The sequence below is a fragment of the Cryptomeria japonica genome, chromosome 9 (assembly GCF_030272615.1).
Source record: "Cryptomeria japonica chromosome 9, Sugi_1.0, whole genome shotgun sequence".
NCBI lineage: Eukaryota > Viridiplantae > Streptophyta > Pinopsida > Cupressales > Cupressaceae > Cryptomeria > Cryptomeria japonica.
Window position 1 is genome coordinate 492,185,344 of NC_081413.1, and position 22,994 is coordinate 492,208,337.

The following is a 22,994-nucleotide window of genomic DNA, read 5'->3' on the forward strand; positions in this document are numbered from 1 at the left end:
GATGATGGAACTATAAGGGTCTGCTTGACAAATTAAGACATAGTTCCTTTATCTCGCTATGGTTGAAGTTTGACCAAAATGCCAAGGATCCACAACCCTGAGAAAATATAATTGCTATGGTCCTGGAATGCCTGGAAAACTCAACATGCAAATAGAGGGTAATGTCTTGTATTCAAGGCAAGAATGAATAAATCAGGAGTCAAAGACACTATTTGCGTTTCTTGCCAGAATAAAGAAATTGTATTTCACACCTTCTACCAGTGAAACATACCTACAAGATTTAAATTAGATCAAAACAGAATGTGCTATACATTATGATCCCTCAAAACGGAAAGGATATTATCAGGATACACTTTATAATAAGGGGTCATGACAGTGTCGCAATGAGATCTGGAAATTACTAAGGCTTGAAAACATGTCTTCCATTGGAAAAGAAAAGTAAAATATCCTCCCCAAGAGATTGGCCCGAGTCCTTTGAGTTAAAATTGGCAGAACATAGTACGTCTTCAGAAAAAAAGATGCCTTTTGCAAGTAGGTGCAAAAGCAAAAATATTGTCTTTCAAAGTGCTTACTAAGAGAGCTCCACGTAAAAGGTGATATCTCCATGTTGCCCTTGCTTTTTATGATTTGATATAAAATAGATGATTTTAGAAACAAAATGGGTTTCTTATAAAGTCATCAAGTACACATGAATTCTGATGCATATAGAATCTAGTGAAATCAAAATGTGAACAATTAAGTAAATTACTGATGAGAGGGTAGATTGAAACTAATAACATTAGAGATATTATCAGTTCATTCTGTATCAACGTTATTTTGGAAAAAAGGTGAGGAATTACTACTTATAAAGTTAATATGCAAAGAAGATATAATTTAGATATTGAATATATAGTATATACCTTAGCTTCAATTAACCATAGCACCAAACCCTTGCTTTTTGGTGGAAGTAAAGAGAGTCTATAATCAATCTCTGGTGGCATGTTGAAACGTGCAATTGGTTGCTTCCCTAGATGGGCCTGCAAACGTATCACTAAAATTAACAGAGTCAAAGTCTCATGAGTAGTTACCCAGATAACCTAGCCAAAAATATACATCTAAAACAGAGAATAAAAAACTTATAATATTGTTTAAAAAACTTTCCAAGCAGAACTAATGAGAACAAACTGATAAGCTACTTGCAGTTTTTTCTTCTTTGGAGCTATATTTTGATAATGCAAGCAGTTTGGAACGAGTGGCATGAGAGCATGCACTTCAAACTGACATTCTAGAAGTGACCAGCCTCTTCATGCAGTAAACAATTAGTGAGCGTTTCCAACAGATAGTTCTATGAATAAGTGAAGAATTAAAATATCCGATCTAGAGAATGTGTTACAACTTACAGCTGATCTTTCACAATGTCTTGGCTTGAAGAAAACTATTTATCCTCATCAGATATATAGAAATTAAGCAAATTACATGGCATCCTAATTATAAGCATTTTATATGAATGTTGGCAGTGGTTGTTTGAGAAGTTAAATATATCCTTTGTTATTGGTAAGGATCTCATTTCCCATTTTAGATCTTGGCCCTTTATGTTTGCCTCATCTTTTTATGCATGCCTTTGGATCATATCTCCATCTATTGTGATTTGGAATGTTTGGTTAGAGAGAAACAACAGGATATTTAAAAAAACAAGGTCTCTTGTGTCTGAGGTTCTATTAAAAATTGAATCTTCAATCTCTGAGGTTGCTTTGTCATTTATTTATAAGAATTTGGAAAATCTTACTTCTTTTTCGCACTGGGATAGTAGAGTTACTAGAGTTTGGAAGCTGCTGTCAGTTTTACCCTCTCATGGTTCAATTTTAAAAAAGAATGATGCAATAGGTAAGAGATGCTCTGCTAGATGGAAACCTCCTCCGTAGGGGCACTTTAAACTGAATTTTGATGGGGCCTCTCGTGGTAACCCTGGGCTGGCTGGGGTAGGCATGGTAATTTATGATCACAATGCAAATTTTATTTGAGCTAAGTGTCATGCTATTGGTTTTAAAACTAACAATTATGCGGAATTTCATGCTTTGTCTTTTGGATTGGATATGACAATCTCTTTGGGTATTAAGGACTTAATAATTGAAGGTGATTCTATGGTGATTATTCAATGTGTTATGAAAAAGAAATCGAATTGTTGGAATTTGCAGTATATACTTGATCCCATTTTACAAAAATTAGAATTGTTTGAATCTTTCTTGGTATCCCATTGTTACGGAGAAGTTAATAAGATTGCAGATTATTTGGCAAATTTAGCCATTGATAGCAATGCTAATCAGCGAGAGGTGGGTTTTGAGGAAATTCCTTCTAGGGTATGGGAAGGTTTGCAACGATAGTCATATGATTTTCTTAAGTAACATCGATGTAAAATTTTATGATGATAATTATTCACGCTTTCCCCTTTCATTTCAAGTATTCATGTTCGTTGTCTGGAGAAGTGTTCGAGGTCATGGTATTTGATATAATAGTGTTTTTCCAAAGGTTTTTTGATACTTTCTTTTTTGGCAGGAAGGTTTTTGGCTCATGGGACTTGGCACAGGGCTTTGGAAAATTTTGTCTTCTTCCATTGATAGCAGCTATGGAGTCTACATTTGAAAATTATCCGATGGGTTTTTTTGGCAAATTGTCATATGGGCTCTATGCAAAACTGATATTATATGTGTTGTGACCGCATTTTGTATGTGGTTTTGGGCGGGGTGTATATATTGATCCGTTAGATACTATAGGCTTATTTTATGAGCTGTGACCGGAGGTTTTCTTCTCAGGGTTCTTTCCTCTGGTATGCTCTTTGAATCCTGTGTAAAAAATAAAAAATATTAATAAAAAAGTTTAGTGGAATAATCCACTTTTATTGAAAAAAAAAAAAAAAAAAACTATATTTGAAAATAGTTGCATTATTGATGATGGCACGGGATGATGTTAGTAAAAATATTTTAAGGGTTTACTTTAAAGAGGGAATTTGTATGGTGCAATCATTTGATCTGTCATGCTATCCTTCTCTTTGGAATCTACCCCACTAACTTCGGAGTTTTCCCTGCATAGATTGTATATAGTTCTACGCTTCTATGGCAAGGGCATCAATAATTAGTAATTATTTAGTATGCTTAGTTTTAGTCATTGAAATATTATTCATTTAGGGTAGAACCCTTTTCCTCCAATTGGTGTAAAACTAAGAAACATAGCCTTGGACATAGCAATTTTCTAGAATTCAGTGCAAACCCATAATTTCATTTGCTTGCATTTATATCTAGAACCTATGGCTGTGTGAAGTGATTAGATTTTGAAATCACACACCCATCTCATATTGTGTGCCATCATTAGCCACTCTGCCAACTCTCTCTTTGGTCTGCATATTCCCTTCATAGTTTTAATATCTGCATCCATTGCCTGAACTTTCTGTTTGTGTTATAGAATGACACCTCAAATCAACCATTTGTAGACATCCATTTATTATATCTTTATTTATCTGTTTCTCTTCTGCATATTATTTTAAGGAGATTTGGTATTTTCTTTCAATCAAACTTTTCCTATGTCACAGATTAATCTTTAGTTAATTAGATATATGGGTTGAAGCAAGGCCAAACTGTATAATGGAGAATTAATTACCAAAGTTCACCATAATACTCTGAAGTTCTGAACTAATATATTTTATGCATTGTTGACCTTAAACTCATCAGGGCATAAATATCTTTTAAAACCAAACATTTTGTTATCTTACTACATAACTTGGGGCACACAATGGAGTTTCATAATGCTAGACATATGGATATCTGTATTCATACTAAAAGGATCAATCCGCAGATTGAAACCATATTTTTCATAAATTTAAATGTTGAAATGATTGAACAAACCGGTGCAGTAGTCAGGTTGCTTAAACAGTACATTACAAAAGAGTTGGAAATTATTATAGCCGTGAAAATCAACTAGAAAAGGATTTCACGAGTCTGATCAAATAATGGTATTATAGCTAACAATTATACAGAAAAATATCAAGTACCTTCAAAAATGTTTTAAATATTAATTTAGCTTCCTCTTTGTTGAATTTATAGCTGCGATAGAAGATCTTCATTGTCCTTTATTTAATTTGTGACTTCAGTTATTGTTTGCTGTCGGTGAGATGGTTATGACGATTTCGGTGAATTATCTTTGTAGCTGTCAGTGACTCTTCCTCTCCACTGTGGAATCTCTTCATGTCTCTGTCAGTGACTATTCCTCTCCACCGTGGAGTCTTTTCATTCCTTTGTCGGTAACTCTTCCCCTTCATCATGGAGTCTCTTCATTTTGTAATTCATTTCTTTATATTCATCGCTCCTTCAGTTTCGTGGTCTTCTTCCTCTTCAGCAGATTGTTAGATATATTGGTGGCTTCTCATTTTGAGAGCAAGTTGAGAATATTGTGTATGTGTAGTCTGACAGATCAGTTATATTATATGTTTTCTGTGTTCAGAGCTTTCAGTCTTATGAGATGTGTCATTTGACTTCATTGTCATGGTTGATTTGTACAGAACCAAACTTATCTTATCTTATTGTGATTGATAGTAATCTGAAACTATCAACAGTTGTATTTATTTTCAGAGATATAATAAAGTTCATTTTTGAGTGAGCTGGGTTTTTCATCCTCAAGTGGAGGTTTTTCCCAGAAATAAATTTTGTGTATCTTGTTTCAGATTTCTATGTTGCTAAAACATTAACATGGTATCAGAGCCAGGTTCCTCCTATACAGCCTAACCGCTTGAAGGTAGATCCTGTGCTTTTGTCCTAGGATGGGCACTGCAGTTTAGCATTCTAGCACACCCTGCTACAGGTGGATTTCTGTCGCATTTATGTGGTTGGTCCATCACTTTGTTGTGGATGGTATTAAAGATAGTTCTTTAGATGATGCTTAAACTATGCCCTGGGCAGATATTGTGGATAGATGATGAGTGATGGCGAGGGCCAAAGGCCACACAACCATCAGATCATCACTATGTGCTTTGGTGTGATCAATCCAAGTGAATGGAAATTCCATTGCTGAGCAAAATTATAAAAGGACGAATAAGAGATTGCATTCAAGGAAGGAAGATTGCTTAGATTTCTTCGCAGAGGAAGAATCAACATTCAGAGGGAGTCTGACATATCGTCAGAAGTAACCTTGGACAAGGAGGTCAAAAGATTGATTTCAACTTCAGAGGAAGCATGACATTTCAAATTCAAAGGGAGCTTGACATTTCAGCTTCAGAGGGAGCTACATCGTCATGAAGATTTGGTTAAAGCATTTTTCTCTGTGATGGAGAAGTTTGAGGTGCAATCCCTTGCTAATGAGTTCTTCTCTGTGAGGGAGAAGTTCGAGGTGCAATCCCTTGTTAACGAGTTCTTCTCAGCGAGAGAAGTTCAAGGTGAAATCCCTTGATTAATGAGTTCTTCTCTGCGAGAGAAGTTCGAGGTGCAATCCCTTGTTAACGAGTTCTTCTCAGCGAGAGAAGTTCAAGGTGAAATCCCTTGATTAATGAGTTCTTCTCTGCGAGAGAAGTTCGAGGTGAAATCCCTTGATCCACCCTCTGGGAGTAGCTATGGTGGAAGTGATGTGTATGACTTAATGATTTTTATTTCTGTTTGCATTCACCCTCTAGGAGTAGCTATGGTGAATATTGTTAAGATGAGATAACAACTTTATTGAATAAAATCTGTGATGAGACTCTGTTGACTTTCTTTGATTGTAGCTGTATGTATCTGCCATGAGATGATGAAATGAAGATCTCTCTCTTGCTAAGAGGGAGTGTTGAATTTATAGCTGCGATAGAAGATCTTCATCGTCCTTTAATTAATTTGTGACTTCAGTTATTGTTTGCTGTCGGTGAGGTGGTTATGAGGATTTCGGTGAATTATCTTTGTAGCTGTCGGTGACTCTTCCTCTCCACCGTAGAATCTCTTCATGTCTCTGTCGGTGACTATTCCTCTCCACCGTGGAGTCTTTTCATTCCTTTGTCGGTGACTTTTCCCCTTCATCGTGGAGTCTCTTCATTTTGTAATTCATTTCTTTATATTCACCGCTCCTTCAGTTTTGTGGTCTTCTTCCTCTTCAGTAGATTGTTAGATATATTGGTGGCTTCTCATTTTGAGAGAAAGTTGAGAATATTGTGTATGTGTAGTCTGACAGATCAGTTATATTATATGTTTTCTGTGTTCAGAGCTTTCAGCCTTATGAGATGTATCATTTGACTTCATTGTCATGGTTGATTTGTAGAGAATCAGACTTATCTTATCTTATTATGATTGATAGTAATCTGAAACTATCAATAGTTGTATTCATTTTCAGAGATATAATAAAGTTCATTTTTGAGTGGGCTAGGTTTTTCACCCTCAAGTGGAGGGTTTTCCCAAGATAAATTCTGTGTATCTTGTTTCAGATTTCTGTGTTGCTAAAACATTAACACTCTCAACTGGCATTCAGTTCACCTTGTTGATGCTCATCTGTAAATTTTACAATATGCTTTGCTGTAAGATAATGAAGCTGCAATGCATATATAAAAAAGAAGTCTGATAAATCTGTTTAAAAGAAGCAGTTTACATATAATTTGATGCAATTTATAGAATGAAAAGAAAATAAAATTTATTATGCAATATTTTTTCTTGGAAAATCCTTTTTAGGCAAAAAAACCAGCATAGTATGATTCTTTAATATTGCATAAAACTCACCTGTTCACAAATACAATAATGAATCTCTTACTCAACCCTTTCACATGTGCAAATATTAAAAGGCACATTAAAAGCAGTTTTACACATTGCACAAATCACGCAAAGGTTAAACATGAGTGCTTTAAAACATGGACAAAACTAGAAAATATTCAAAACGACAATATTTTTTTCCAACTGGATAGCCCCATCCGTACTATTGACTAGAAAATATACATCACTTATCCAACAAAACAGATGATATATATGATTTCAGGTCATGATGAGCCTCTCATTGTGTCAGTTGCATGGTATTTCGACAATTTTTTGCATGTTCTCTTGATAGTTTTCCCCTTATTTTTTGGAGAAATTTAATGGAGTCATAGTTTATGGTTTAGGTCACCATGCGGTTGCTTAGCTTATTTTGGCTAGTAGCCACTGCCCAATATTTTTAGCAACAATTTGTGGAGCTAGTGGCCCCATGTAAGAACGCCTGTTCTCCTCAACTCTGAAATTCCAATAATGCTACTAATTTTTAGTTTCTGAAGGTGTTTGTTTGTTTGGGGTTTCTATAGTTTTTGAGTTTGCAATGAAGTTGTGTTTGGGATACATATATCATATGCAAGTGCAATGCATAAAGAAATCTGGAAACAAATTAACGATTGCACTATCACACTAACCATGCAAATAAGTTGGAATTCTATAGACAGCAGCAATGGAGACCTTTATTAATATTGTCCAACCCAAGTATTTACAATGTTATAGCATAAAATTCTCTTATGATAGCGAATTACAGGAACGTGGTATATAGCTGTATGTTGCAAATGATGGTCACCATGTTGAGATGAATGCCAATGATCATCAACAAGCTGGACACTGAGAATAGGACAGATTGAAGCACAAGAAGGTGATCGATTTGGTCCTTCTCCAAAACGCTTAGCATCTATAAGTATAAATTCAACATATAAACCTTCAATCAGGCTTGCATTGCCTAATGCATCCCCTGTGGTAATGAAAAACAGCTTATAGACTTAGGTGTTGGGCCAAGAAATAGACCACTTGCTACTGCTGGGTGAATTGTAGCAGCAAATTAAAGCTTGAATTCTGATTAGCAATGGCTGCCAGGAATGAAGCTATAGGTCCCCAATGGATATATTTTCAAAATATGTTCAAACCCTTGCACAAATACACTTTTTATGCTCAGAAATCTGTATTCTTTTTCTGCTCTTCAAATGGTCACTGTCTCAGCTATTTATGAATCCAAACTCATGCCTTAGACCCAGTGGTGGACTCTGATATAAATCCACTCCACTCTACTTAGAAGGTATAGGTTTGCATCCAACCTTCAACTTCCTAGGATTTTCGTCCTTAGAAACTAACCAGTCGCTGACTTTCAGCAACAAGAAGAAATGGCTTCCATATAGAATTCTCATATATCCTGCTCTTGAAGGAAGACAAGGTTTGTTTATAAAGACTCCTCAAACTCCAAATCAATCTCCATGCTCAATGTGGGATAAATTCTCCTTTACTTTTAATTCCTCCTTATGAAGTAGCTTCTCGAACAAGCTAGAGAGCTTTATTAAATAAAGTGAAATTTTTTATAATATTTATTTTATTTAAGTCACTTTCAGTTAAATTAATTAAAATAAAGTCATCCTTTTAATATTTTATTTATTTGGACAACTTTAGAATAATTAATTTAATTAATTCATTTCACCAAATTTTTGGGGAAATTACACCCCATGAATGTTGAATTTTTGCTGCTTAAAAATGGGCAGTCATATTAAATTGGATTTTTTAAAAGAAATCTTTAGTAATAATTTTTCACATAAATTTTGGAAACAAATAAAAAGGAGGGAGAAAAAATTGTGGAGCCACATGTTATCCTTTCCAATAAGCAGTTGCTGCTTATTTCCAACCCCCCCTTTTTTCAATGCTTATTTTCAATTTTTAAGCAGCTGCTGCTCCACTAAAATAGGAAAAGATTCTAATTTATCCTTTCCGCTTAATTAAAAATTTGAATGGGAACACTCTAATTGCTTAATTTTAAGCATAAATTGCACTTAAGTAGTAGCAAGGGGACGTGGGGTTATTCCTTATTTGCTAGTGGCAGCTTGGGAGTATGTTTCTATTTTTTTTTTTTTTGACACTCACCCGCTGTCCTATGATGCACATTCAATGCACCAAGAAGTTTAGGTGATCATTTATCTTAGAAGCAACATCTAATTTTCAATTTTGGTTTAGCCTCTCTTGTTTTATTTTACATTTTGAGTTTATTCAAATGTTGGACCAATCTTTTTTCCTCCACTCTTTTTAATTTGTTATGGATCTCTTTGTTGGCATTTGCATGAAGATTGCATCATGGAAATGTTATGTTGTCATTGATGTCAATTAACCGGTAATGATGTTGTAATAATGTTGTTATAATATTGTTTTGCAACTGGTAGGAAGAGCTAGTAAAGGGAACTGCAACTGGTAGGTGAGTTTGTGGAGGAAACCGGTATTACTTATGAAATGGAGAGATGAACCGGTAACCCTACTTGTAGATGAGACCAAACCCTAACCAATGGAGCTTGGTGAATCAGTTGAAGCAATTTATGATTAAATGATGAACAGTAAAGATTACGATACGTATGCATGTTGTATAAGAAGTGTTTTAAATGATTCATGGCATGTAGAGATAACGTTTTTATCTTGGGAATGAGCAAGTTCATTGCATGTAATGGTAACCGCGTGATGAGTTACAGAGTTCGATGAAGCGGTGATCAAGGAGCGGTCGAGGATATCTTGAATGATGTGCAGTGATTATTATGTAATTTACTATGTAATCCAACGGTCATACCTGAACCGATTTGTTTGTAATCTCTATGAGATATTAGGTTTGTGTTGTGTTATCGACTTGTTGATTTGTTTATAAGGTCGATGAGTTGTTTTGTTGTAGTGTTGGCAATTTGTGATTGAGAGTAAGAGAGAGTGGTTGCTGAACCTGATAATGTATCTGCAGTATGAGTAAAGGTAGATAGGAGCATGAAAATGATCTGAACAAGCAAGTGTAGTGCTATTCAAATAGATCAGCAAACCCCTATTGTTTTCTAACAATTACAGCAGTCAAATCCCCTAACCGAGTAAGCTCTAACAAGCTTAGTGTTATTCAAATCCTCTAACCAGGTGGTCCATTAGCTTGGATTTCAAATCCTCTACCGAGGTTACTCCTTACAGGGTATTGCTTCTAATAGGGCATTATAGTCAATCCCTTAACCGGGTGGTCCCTAACAGGATCTGTTCTTAACAAGACTTTTGTAAAATCTTTAATAGGCTTGGCTCCTAATAAGGCGAACTTTAGAAGAGTTCAGAATACTTGTGGGTATTCATCCCCACCGTGGCTTTTCCCATTTGGGTTTCCACGTCAAAAATATTGTGTCAAGTGATGAATGCTTTTGTGGTTATGTTTACTATGGTTAAATTGCTTAACTGCTAAATCCACTTTGATATGATATGATAACCGACAACAATTTGAAATATGTTTTAACTTTTAACTACTGTCAGTAAAGTACTTGAATGATTTAGTTAAAAGGTTTTGAGAGCTTCAAAGATGTTTTACTGTTAGTCTGTTATAACACTCAACCGGTTTAACTTGTCAGAAATATTGCATTTGACAGTTCAGTATTTAAACCAGTCAGTTTAGAATTTGACTTGAGAGGTTGATTTTGAGATTGGTGAAAGTCTAATCAGTTTTCTATCTACTGATTCACCCCCCCTCTCTGTAGTTGACCGGATCCTTATTCTTTCATCATACCATCAATTGGTATCAGACCTTTTCAGGTCCTCTAAGGTCTAAGCCTAATAGCTTGAGGTAAAGATCTTGTAGAACATGATAAAGATAGAAGGTCCGAAGTTTAATAGAGAGAACTATAGAATATGGAGTGATGGAATGAAAATTTATATCAAGAGTCTAGGAAGTCAATACTGGGAACATTTTGTTACTCAATATGTTGCACCTAGTGGGACTATGTCTGATGATCAAAAGAAAGAGCAACAAGAAAACAATCAAGCATTGGAAGCTATTATCAGTTCTTTGTCTGATGTAGAGTATATTGATGTCTATGGTCTAGAGACTTCTTATGAGGTATGGAAGAAACTTGAGGAAATCTACAGCGGTGATGAGCATGTGAAGATTGCCAAAGAAGAGAGACTAAGAGGAAAATTTGATGACATGTAGATGGCTAAAGGTGAAAATATTCAACAGTATGGTAAGAGGATCAAGGATATAGTCGGTGAGATCAAGAGTGCTGGTGGTAAAGTGGAGGATGCCACAGTTATTAGTAAGGTGTTGTGAACCTTGCTACCGGTCTACGCTATCCGAGTTGCAACCATTCAGGAGCTAAAGTCTATTGATAAAACTAAGGTAACTCTTGATTCCATCATTGGTAAGCTTACTGCATTTGAATTAAATGGTTATGATGGTAGTGCTCAGAAATCCGAATCTGCATTTAGAGCTTCAGTTTCTAACCCATCTGTTAGAAAAAGTAGAGACGTAAGTCACAGTTATGAATCTAGATCCAACAGAGAAATTGATGATGAAGACAGTCTGGTTGAGCTTGAAGCATTGTTGGCCAAGCGGTTGCCTAGAGGTACCGATAAGTACAGAGGTAAATTACCTTTGAAATACTTTGCATGTAACAAGATTGGACACATTGCAGCTAACTGTCCTAATGGTGACAATGAGCACAAGCGTGAGAAGTTCAAGAAGTACAAAGGAAAAGGCAAAAGAGATTGTCTCATTGCAGTTGATGGTGGTATCACTGATGAGGAATCTGAGGGAGATGCTAATGAAGACATTGTCTTTGTTGCCATTAAAAAGGAGACATCTTATCAGAAGGCATTAATTTCTCGCATGGATAGTTCTGATGATTGGATCATTGATAGTGGTTGTTCACACCACATGACCGGTGACTGGAGCAAATTTCTTACCTTGAAGGAATTTGATGGAGGAGTTGTGAGATTTGGTAATGACTCACCCTGCATGGTAAAAGGAAAGGGAACTATTTCTCTTAATGGAAAGAGCAGTGCAGATGATGTCTATTGGGTCGAAGGATTAAAGCACAATCTTTTGAGTGTTGCACAACTCAATGACAGAGGTTATCCATTGGAATTTAAGAATGGAATGTGCAAAATCTATGGGAGGAAAGGTGAACTAATTGCAATCAGCAAACAGACAAAAGATAACCTATTTCATCTGAATCCTAAAGTCAACAATTGTTTAATTGCTAAAATAGATGATAGTTGGCTTTGGCATTGAAGATTTTGTCACATAAATTTTGATAACATTATCAAAGTTAGTAAGTCCAAGTCAGTGAGAGGTTTGCCTCAGTTGGACGAACCGGTTAATGCTTTGTGTAAAGAATGTCAGTTGGGAAAAATGACATCCTCAACTTTTAAGAGCAAATCTTTTTCAGCAGAACATTTGTTAGATCTGGTTCATACAGATCTCTGTGGACCCATAAGGACTAAAAGTATTCAAGGTGACAGATATTTTATGATCTTCATTGATGATTGCTCAAGAATTTTGTGGGTCACATTCTTAAAGGATTAGTCAGAAGCCTTTAGTAAGTTCAAGGCATTCAAGGCCTTAGCTGAAAAGTAAAGTGATAAGAAGATAAAGTGTCTGAGGATTGATCAAGGTGGTGAATTTACTTCTGAGGAATTCACTAGATATTGTGAAGAAAATGGTATCAAAAGGCAACTTTCTACACTGAGGACACCACAGAAGAATGATATTGCAGAGAGGAACAACCGGTCAGTTGTTGAAGCTACTAGAACGATGTTGATACAAGGAGGTGTACCAAAAACTTTCTGGAGGGAAGCTGTCACTACAATTGTCTACACTATGAATTGGATATTGGTAAAATGAGGTAAGGATGAGATTCCTTATGAATACTGGTATGGTAGATCACCTAATGTCAGTTATTTTAAGATATGTCGCAGTAAATGTTTTATTAAGAGAGGTGACTATGTTAGCAAGTTTGAGGCTAAAAGTGATGAAGGCATATTTCTTGGTTACTCCACCAAGAGTAAGGCCTACAAATGTTACAATAACCAAACAAAGAGAATCATTGAAAGTGCTGATGTTCGAGTGGATGAGTATCTTGAAGTCTCAGGAGAAACTAGTGTGGAGAAAAAGGAAGAAGATACTTGTATTCTGATTTTGGAACTAGAACCGGTGAAACAAGAAACTGGGGAAGAGAATGTTGTTGTACCGGTTCAACCGGAATAGGTAGATTTAGAAGAAGATGATGATAATGAAGAAGAAGAACTAAAAGATCATGATCATGCTATTCCGAGGTATGTGAGACTCAATCATAATCGATTATTGGAGATAAGCATGTTGGAGTGTTAACCAGAAGAAGAATTAGAGAGAATTCTTGCATGATCTCCATTATTGAGCCTAGAACTGCTAAGGAAGTATTTGAAGATGATCACTAGATCAAAGCTATGGAGGAGCAGCTTGATCAAATTGAAAAGAACAACACATGGACCCTAGTACCCAGACCGATGAATAAAAATGTGATAGGTACTATATGGGTATTCAGGAATAAACTGAATGAAGATGAAGTAGTAGTCCGAAACAAAGCTAGATTAGTATGCAAATGTTATGCACAGGAAGAAGGAGAAGACTATGGTGAGACTTTTGCACCAGTTGCTAGACTGGAAGGTGTCAGGACTTTACTTGCTTTTGCAGCACATAAAGGATTCAAAGTATATCAGATGGATGTGAAGTCAACATTTCTAAATGGAATACTGGAAGAAGAAGTATACATTGAGCAGCCAGATGGTTATGCTTTGATTGATGCAAAAGATATGGTATAAAAATTGCACAAGGCACTATATGGTTTGAAGCAAGCATCAAGAGCATGGTATGAGAGGCTACATTCACACCTGATGAAGATAGGTTTTCAGAGAACCAGTGAAGACAACAACATATATCTCAAATCCGAAGGAGATAAGATACTGGTTAGTGAAGTGTTTGTAGATGATATCATATTTGGAGGCAATGATGACATGAGCAATGATTTTGCAAATGAGATGAAAAGTGAGTTTGAAATGTCTCTAGTGGGAGAGATAAAATTTTTCATAGGCTTGCAATTTCAGTAGATGAAGAGTGGTATTTTTATCACACAGTCTAAATATGTGAAAGAGGTATTAAAGACATTAGGAATGAGGTAAACTAGTTGAGACACCAATGGTTACAGGTTGTAAACTTTCTAAGGAAGATGAAGCCACATCTGTTGATGAAAAGGAGTACATGTCAATGATAGGGAAATTGCACTATGTTGTTCACAGCAAACCGGATATAGCTCATGCAGTTGGTCTGGTTGCCAGATTTCAGAAGAATCTAAAAGAGACACACTTGATAGCAACCAAGAGAATATTCAGATATTTGAAAGGTACTATTGACTATGGTTTATGGTATCCATATGCAGGTAACTTTGATTTGAAGGTTTATACAGAAGCAGACTGGGCGGGTAATGTTGATGATAGAAAAAGCACAACCGGTGGTGCATTCTTTCTTGAAGGAAGACTTGTATCTTGGAGTAGCAAGAAGCAAAGTTGTATATCTCAGTCTACTGTTGAAGCTGAGTATGTTGCAGCTTATATGAACTATACCCAGGCTATCTGGATGAAACACATTCTGGAAGGATTCAAGCTGAAGTTTACAGAATAGGTAAAGATCTTATGTGACAACACCAGTGCCATAAATATTTCAAAGAACCCGGTGTTGCATGCTAGAACCAAGCATATGGAATTGAAGTATCATTTCTTGAGAGAAAAAGTGCAGAGTAAAGATGTGATATTGGAGCATGTTTCTACCAAGGAGCAGCTTGTAGATATCTTTACTGAACCTCTGCCTAAGACTACTTTTGAGTATCTTAGAGGTTAGCTAGGGGTTGTGCCCCTATATGAGGTCAATTGAGCATGATGTAGAATACATCAGTCCCAGATCTAATTGCATAATTTTATAGCAGGATTGGTGTAGAGTGGAAGTTATTCCACAGGGGGAGCATCAAGTTACAAGTTGATGATGTTGAACAGTGAAGTTTGACATTGCATGTTTTACTTTCACTTTGGCATTGTTGTCAAAGGGGGAGAAGAACTATAAGACTATGAGGAGAATTGTATGATTGTGAGAAGATCTATAGCCAGTTATCAGTTGAAGTCATGGAGACTCAGTTGAAGGTGCATACATGGTAAAATATAATGTAAACCAGGATTCCTATACACATCACACTCAAGGGTATTGATACTTGTATTTCCATCAATGCCAAAGGGGGCAATTGTTGACATTTGCACGAAGATTGCATTAATGAAATGTTATGTTGTCATTGATGTCAATTAACCGGTAATGATGTTGTAATAATGTTGTTATAATATTATTTTGCAACCGGTAGGAAGAGCTAGTAAAGGGAACTGCAACCGGTAGGTGAGTTTGTGGAGGAAACCGATATTACTTATGAAATGGAGAGATGAACTAGTAACCCTACCTGTAGATGAGATCAAACCCTAACCGATGAAGCTTGATGAATCGGTTGAAGCGGTTTATGATCAAATGATGAACGGTAAAGATTATGACACGTATGCATGTTGTATAAGAAGAGTTTTAAATGATTCATGGCATGTAGAGATAACGTTTTTATCTTGGGAACGAGCAAGTTCATTGCATGTAATGGAAACTGCGTGATGAGTTACAAAGTTTGATGAAGCGGTGATCAAGGAGCGTCGAGGATATCTTGAATGATGTGCAGTGATTATTATGTAATTTTCTATGTAATCCAACGGTCATACCTGAACCGATTTGTTTGTAATCTCTATGAGATATTAGGTTTGTGTTGTGTTACCGACCTATTGATTTGTTTATAAGGTCGATGAGTTGTTTTGTTGTAGTGTTGGCAATTTGCGATTGAGAGTAAGAGAGAGTGGTTGCCTAACTTGATAATGTATCTACAGTATGAGTAAATGTAGATAGGAGCATGAAAAGGATCTGAACAAGCAAGTGTAGTGCTATTGAAATAGATCAACAAACTTCTGTTGTTTTCTAACAATTACAACAATCAAATCCCCTAACTGGGTAAGCTCTAACAAGCTTAGTGTTATTCAAATCCTCTAGCCAGGTGGTCCATTAGCTTGGATTTCAAATCCTCTACCGAGGTTACTCCTTACAGGGTATTGCTTCTAATAGGGCATTATAGTCAATCCCTTAACCGGGTGGCCCCTAACAGAATCCGTTCTTAATAGGACTTTTGTAAAAGCTTTAACAGGCTTGGCTCCTAACAGGGCGAACTTCAGAAGAGTTCATAATACTTGTGGGTATTCACCCCCACCGTGGTTTTTCCCATTTGGGTTTCCATGTCAAAAATATTGTGTCAAGTGATGAATACTTTTGTGGTTATGTTTACAATGGTTAAATTGCTTAACTACTAAATCCACTTTGATATGATATGATAACTGAGAACAATTTGAAATATGTTTTAACATTTAACTACTGTCAGTAAAGTACTTTAATGATTTAGTTAAAAGGTTTTCAGAGCTTCAAAGATGTTTTACTGTTAGTCTGTTATAACACTCAACCGGTTTAACTTGTCGAAAATATTGCATTTGACAGTTCAGTATTTAAACTAGTCAATTTAGAGTTTGACTTGAGAGGTTGATTTTGAGAGTGGTGAAAGTCTAATCAGTTTTCTATCTACTGATTCACCCCCCCTCTCTCAGTAGTTGACCGGATCCTTATTCTTTCATCATACCATCACTCTTCTCCTTCAGTCTTAATTTGGGAGCTTTGGAAGGAAAGAAATAGAAAAATTTTCCAAGGGGGAAAATTGCCATGGGAGACCTTTATTAATAAACTTGAAACAGCCATTGTTGAAGTATTTAATAGCAAACTCTCTTCTCCTAAGTCTAAAAAGTCTCAATTCTCTAGTTAAGACAGCAAAATGAAGAGCAATTGGTTTGGATTGACTAATCCTTTTGTTGGGAAAGAGGGTGAGGCATCCATAAAAGAAAGAGCTTTGATTGTCTGGACTCTTCCAAAAGAAGGCTGGTTTAAAATGAATTTTGATGGGACCTCTTGGGGAAATCCTATAGCTTCAGGCGCAAGATGTATAATCCACCCTTTAGCTGGAGTGGTTGAAGCTAAATAGGCGAAAGTATTAGCAGATGATACCAATAATGTTGCAGAAATCCAAGCAGCTATTGAAGGACTATCTATCTGCAGGGATCTTGGTTTTAAGAAAGTGGAAATTGAAGGAGACTCGGCCATTATAATTAATGCTTTAAGAACTGGTAGCACTCCAAATTGGAGACTCAATTCTTTTTTAAGCAAAGCCATTGATCTGTTAATTTTTTTTTATGCTTTCACCATAAATCATGTTTTAGAGAGGCCAACGGCTTGGCGGATCAATTAACTAATAGGGAAGCTGATGGTTTTAATGAGAAATACATCAAAGTATTTGGAATTCCTAAGTCAAGAGACTCAGAACATGAGTGACTCAGATTTTCTTTTATGCTCGAATATTTGAATTCAGGATCAACGAACAGATTCAGTAGTTAAAGCTTCTTTCTTTTGTGGGATCAACGAACAGATTCAGTAGTTAAAGCTTCTTTCTTTTGTGGGTTAAGTGTCTCTTCTCAGGAGCGCCTAATAAATTGTGGGAGAGAAATTACTTGGTTTGGTTATTTCTCTCGATCTTCCCACTCCCTCTCTTTGTAGTGTTTGGCGATTTGACATATTGCATTAATGTCTCCAACAACTCGGTATATTTTGGTGTGGACTGTTGTTTGGAAAAGTTTTGGCTTGGATTTTCAAATGTTGTTGCCGCCTTTAGTTGGGGCATTTAATGATAAAAAATTATCAGAGGTTGGGTATCCCATAGGATCTCTCATCATGTTTGCCAAATATTTTTTGCTAATTTGGTGGAGGCGGCGTATGACTAAGGTTTCATCTTTAATGGTTTTTAGTATTGGCTTAAGTTAGCATCGGGTGGCTAATCAAAAAAGTTAGCATCAAGTGATTAGCGCCTCCAATAAATTTGACCTCTAATATGCATTTAATTGGAATGACTTGTCATATCAACTTGATATGAGTTAAGAATTACAAAGGCTTTTTCCATATTAATGCTCACTTTGCTTCCGAAGCAAGACACCAACCTTAATCATCCTTTCTCCTTTATCAACAGGACTTAAAGCTCGAAAATTAGTTTCTTGAGGTAATTTTCTTTTTGCAGGGTTTTGGAAGTGTTGCAGAGGATATGGATTCCCCTATCAGGATCATTTCTTCCAAAAGACGGATGGCATTCTTGGGCGAAATCAAAGAGAAACAACTGAAGGAGGTGTTAAATGTGTCACATTTTGTTATCGCGAGGGCAATTAAACGTATTTTAGGAGAAGAATTCCTCAAAACCAACCACAAATATAGGGTGAATATGGATATCCTAACTGTGTTTGTGGCCACCCTTCTCCATACTGGTCTTTTGAAAGAAAAAACTGAAGCATTATGTAGGAAGGTTTTCAAGTCTGATTTGTTGTGTGATTTAAGCAATGTTTTGAGGAATGTCGATGAGAACCTCACTATTCTGTTGCCAAACAATTATATGGTGACTATAAGAAGTTGGAAACCCTTTCCAAGATTTCCCATTCTATATATTGAGGCAGAGAAGCCCTTCTAGGCAAGGAATTTTGGAATCAAAGCTAACGCTAATTTCCTCTGGTCATTCTTTCGTTTTTCTAAAATTACTGATCAGAATTGGATAAAGAAATGTTTTGAAGGGGACGGCCTTTCTTCTCTTGCTCTAGATGAAAGATTGGAGGGTTGGGTAACAGACCTGGAAGAACTTATGGCTGATTTTGGCCCAGAGCCTTCGGATGTGACGGTTTGCTTTCCTCCTCACAAACCAATGCTGGTCCATCAACGGGTTCCAATGATTGTCCATTTAGTGGATACTTCAATTGCTCCAGCCCCCTCTTCTCTTGCTTGGTGATCTTCACAACTCTGCTCGGACCTAGGTGCTTCTTGGTTCGGGTTTGTTTTAAAATCCTTCCATTCTACATCTCGTATGCTCAGATTAGATAGTTTCTGTATCTAGATCTCTTTTTGGCTCTCTACCAAGACTGTAATTTTGATGTCCTTCATTTTGTGCCCTCGATGGGTATTTTGGATTGCCCGGATTTGGCTCTGGTTCTGGTTGGTCTTCTTTTACAGACTTGGTTAAACTTATGTTTCATGTATTTTCTGCTTTTATTTAATATAATCGGCATTAGCCCTTGGTTGTTAAAAAAAAAAATAGTTGAATGTACTTTCCAGTATCAATGACCTACCAATTTCTCATGAGACTTTTATCCAACCTCATCTGAATGTGACCCACATCAAAGTGGCCACTTAAACAGAGGAAGACGCCTGGTGGAAGGCCATTATCATAGCAATAGCTCCTTTCCACTAGATCACACCCTAGTACAATTAATTGTAGGTTGTTTTACAAGAAGTGCTTTATTTGATTTTCTTATAGTGAAAAAGTTCTCTAGCCTGCCTGGACCATAGCCAACTGGTACTCTTTAAAACAACAAAAAAACCTTTTCTGTTAATTAAAACAATATAATCAATCTAAACCACAACAGAAAATTAAATTCTATATTGTGCAATTATACTGCTAAAATGCCACGATGACAATTACAGTCATGGTTTTCAAGGTGTTTTTATATACATTATTAACTCAAAGTGCCAAAGAAAGTTCATAAATTCGGATCCTGCAGAGTTTTTCCATATTCATAATCAGGGTAATATGTATGGACTTATTCAACTCCCCTCATTTGGTCAGTTTTTGGTCAAATTTTTGACATTAGAATCATGATTCATCAATCATCAAGTTTTAAAAAAAAAAGAAAAAATGCCAAGTTTTTGTGCAAAATGTATATTAGAAGCACCGGAATATAATAGTAAGTTCTATGTTTTATTCTCACAATTAGTCTAATTTTAAGACCAAACTGGAGTGATTCACCAACCATTCTATACTTGCAAGAAACTATTTCCTCCCCTTAAGGTTTTCCATCCTATAATTCTTTTAGTCTAAGTCATCAAAATTCAAAATGCTAAAAAATACGTACAGGCCTAACTGCATGGACTTTGGTGAGGTAGGTCTCTAAATCTCCAAGGCCTCTTGCAGTGAGATTGAGTAAGTGGTAGCCTTCATACCTCAACTTGGTTGCATATCTCCCTGAATAACCACCCTCATGAGGAGGATAAATTGCAATTGCCTTGTATTTCTCCACATCCTCATACCAATTACCCAAATCAAACCCCAAAAGGTCCCCTCCAACAAAGTCTTCAATTCCACACCTCACCAAACGAAATTGCCTTGTGGGCGCTCTTGCGAACCTATCAACTTTGAAAGTGTGTTTCCTTGTGGGCGCTTCTCTTGTACTTCTACCATTTATGGAATTGAATTGCCATGTGGGTGTTCTTGTAGTTCTACTAAATATAGCACTGAATTGGCTTGTGGGTGTTGTTGTACCCCTACCAAACTTTGCAGTGCTAATTCTAGCAGAGCTTTGGGCTTTTGGTTTAATTGCTACTGAGAAAATGTGACGCTTGCTAGTTTTAAGTGGATATTGATAATTAAAATTGGGAGTCGAAAAAAATGTACCGCTTTCCACTGCACTGCAAGCCATCTGTTTTTTCAACTACATACAAACCACAAAGATTGACAAGAAACAGAATGTGATTAAAATTCAAACCATTGCTGTTAGTATGAACACAATGTGCAATAATAAAGATAACGTAGATGAAGGGCATAACTCAAGGATTGTTGTAATGAAGAGCTGAGGGAGGCCTGTTTTGTTGTTATTTGGCTTTTGAGTTTTGGGTTTGCATGAATGTGAATGGTGGACAAGGAGATATGGAGAAAGCTAGCAACCAATACTTGGAAGAGCGTGCTTACAATTATTTATCACGAACAAAAAATAAACTACAACCACCAACCATACACCTCCTCTTTCGCCTAAGCAACTTATTATGATGAATATAGATCATTAATCTAGGCCAATTAAATGAATGCACAAATAATCTATCAATCAACAGGTTACTTAACGTCACTTGTAAATGATTTTTATGAAACTAATTGTGAAGGAGAAGGTATTTAGTGGTGGGAATAATGATGGAGAAATAAGTCTAGGCAGAACTTGATCACTTTAATGGTATAAATAGATACATAAATGGTTCAGATTTTAAATTATTCTGGTATATTTTCATAAATCAAATTTGTATCATGTATAACAAATGAAAGTGATTTGAAATTTACAAATCGATTGTTATCTTTGGTATTTGTTTAGGTGTAAGAATTAGCAATATGTAAAAACTGCTTCAAAGAAATTGCCGAATCACGAGGTTTCAATTTCTCATCAATCAACCTTTGTTTTATTAGCTTTACAACCTTCGACAAATGTTGGTGGATAATAATTAAGTTTGTAGGTATCCTAGACAAATGCGGTGTAGATTAGGTTCTTTTTAGTGCTAAATATTGAAGTTTCCTCCTAACAATTTTTCTCTTTAATGCATAAGATTTTCAAATGATTTTTGAATGATCAATTAACGTTCAAATAACACATCTTTAAATACCAAGACAAAACAAATTGTTTCACATCCCCCATGAAGGAAACTTACATGCTAGACATTATAATAGATCCAAAATAAATAAATCAACATTCATCTTTAATATAAAAAAATGGTCAAAGGTGAAGACACAAATTAATCACCAAAGGATAGGCATCAAATAAGGAAGGTAGCTTGTTCAATGAGAAGAGAAATTGCCCATAATGCATTTAAATAGGGTATGGTGTCCATTATTGCCATTTAAGTGGATATGACACAAGTTTGACTAGTGTCGAAATTGAGTGGTTAAGGGGCACTCAATGGGAGGAAGGTGGGGATGGTTTTAAACTTTTGGAGGTCTACAAGGGCATATGAGGTAGGCGGAATCGGAGACAATTCGGTTTTCATTCTCAGTGTTCTGTACTTTGTTTTTAAGGCAAATTTGTTGGGAAGATTTTCCTACATGGAGATTGTAGTGTCGAAAATAACACAATCCTATAAATTTCATACTACACAAAGCCTCCTCCCTAGCTTGAGAAATGATAATGTTGTAATTATGCTATGATGACATGAAAATATTAATTATGTAGAAAAATGTGTTTGATCCATGATTTTTGAGTCCCATTTTTCTATGATGGAAGTACTATGAGCAGATGCCTGCATGAAATGTTAGCATCTTGCAAAAATGAGTGATTTAATTGACCATTAGAGCATTACACTTCATGAGATTTGCTAGTGTAACTCTTATCTACAAGGTTGGGTCTCATAGACATGCTCAAACCTTTTATGTTTATCAAAACTTCCCATTTTGAAAAAAAAAATAGTCTCATTTTGAAGTTTTGAGAAGAATATGATTGTTTCACAACACTTTCCTGAGCTCTTGCTACAATCTATTCACACTACTTATTGACAAAGTGTGATCCATGGCATTGGAAGGATCATCATTGGGAGATTGTGGCAACTTCCAAGAGGGATATTCTTTTGGGATGATTATATCCTCTCCATTGTGGTAATTTGTTTATGGTTTTAATATTTTATTATTACCATAGCATACTTTGATTATCTTTTTACCAAAAGCATTGTGTATTTCATTATCATTTTATCTATTTATCTATCTAGTTGTTTGTGAAGGTTGAAAGACCAAAATGAGGGTTTGACTGAGGCAAGCCCTAAACAACCACCCCAAGATTTCTCTTCATCTTCTTATGTGTAGGTATTTTGAAGTTCTTCATAGCCTTAGACCAAATGGTTATCTCAACTCCTTTACTTTCAATAGTTTATTTCATTATCTCAATAGTGAATATATTTTCTTATTTTGTTTCATTGTGACTTACACTCTTATTGTCTCGAGAACTGTGTAGGAATAAGTTTCTATTGTATTATGTGGACCCCTATTGTCTATCCATATGGGACAATAGTGTGTTGCATTGTAGTTTGCATGAGGTGCTAATGTTTGGGATAAAGGAACAACAAAAGTTACAAAATAACCTTCAACACCTGTAATTTCCATTTATGTTATAACTAGATTATATTTTCATGCACAAAAATAATTATCTTATTCACTTCTTTATAATTGGGAATCTATATTAAGAGAATATTGTAATAGTTTCATATTTCCAATTATAAATAGATAAATTAGATTGTTAGAAAATATTTGGTTTATTTGAGTGTTGCAAGAAATTAAACTC

General features: G+C 35.8%; 1 protein-coding gene across 5 annotated transcripts in view; it reads right to left on the reverse strand.

Annotated features, from left to right (window-relative positions):
• The window catches only part of LOC131079684 (NAD(P)H-quinone oxidoreductase subunit N, chloroplastic), a 32,984-nt gene extending 12,363 nt beyond the window's left edge, over positions 1 to 20,621 (reverse strand). The window contains exons 1-2 of one of the 5 annotated variants that reach the window (XM_058017707.2): positions 19,824 to 20,610; positions 900 to 1,016 (exon numbers count right to left, since the gene is read on the reverse strand). In XM_058017707.2, coding sequence (XP_057873690.1) covers positions 900 to 1,016; positions 19,824 to 20,387 — 681 coding nt within the window. In that variant the 5' untranslated portion in view covers positions 20,388 to 20,610. Of the gene's footprint in view, positions 1 to 899; positions 1,017 to 19,823 lie in introns of all 5 variants that reach the window. The other 4 variants (XM_058017703.2, XM_058017706.2, XM_058017704.2 and 1 more) reach the window with 4 other exon arrangements.
• Positions 20,622 to 22,994: the final 2,373 nt, after the last annotated feature.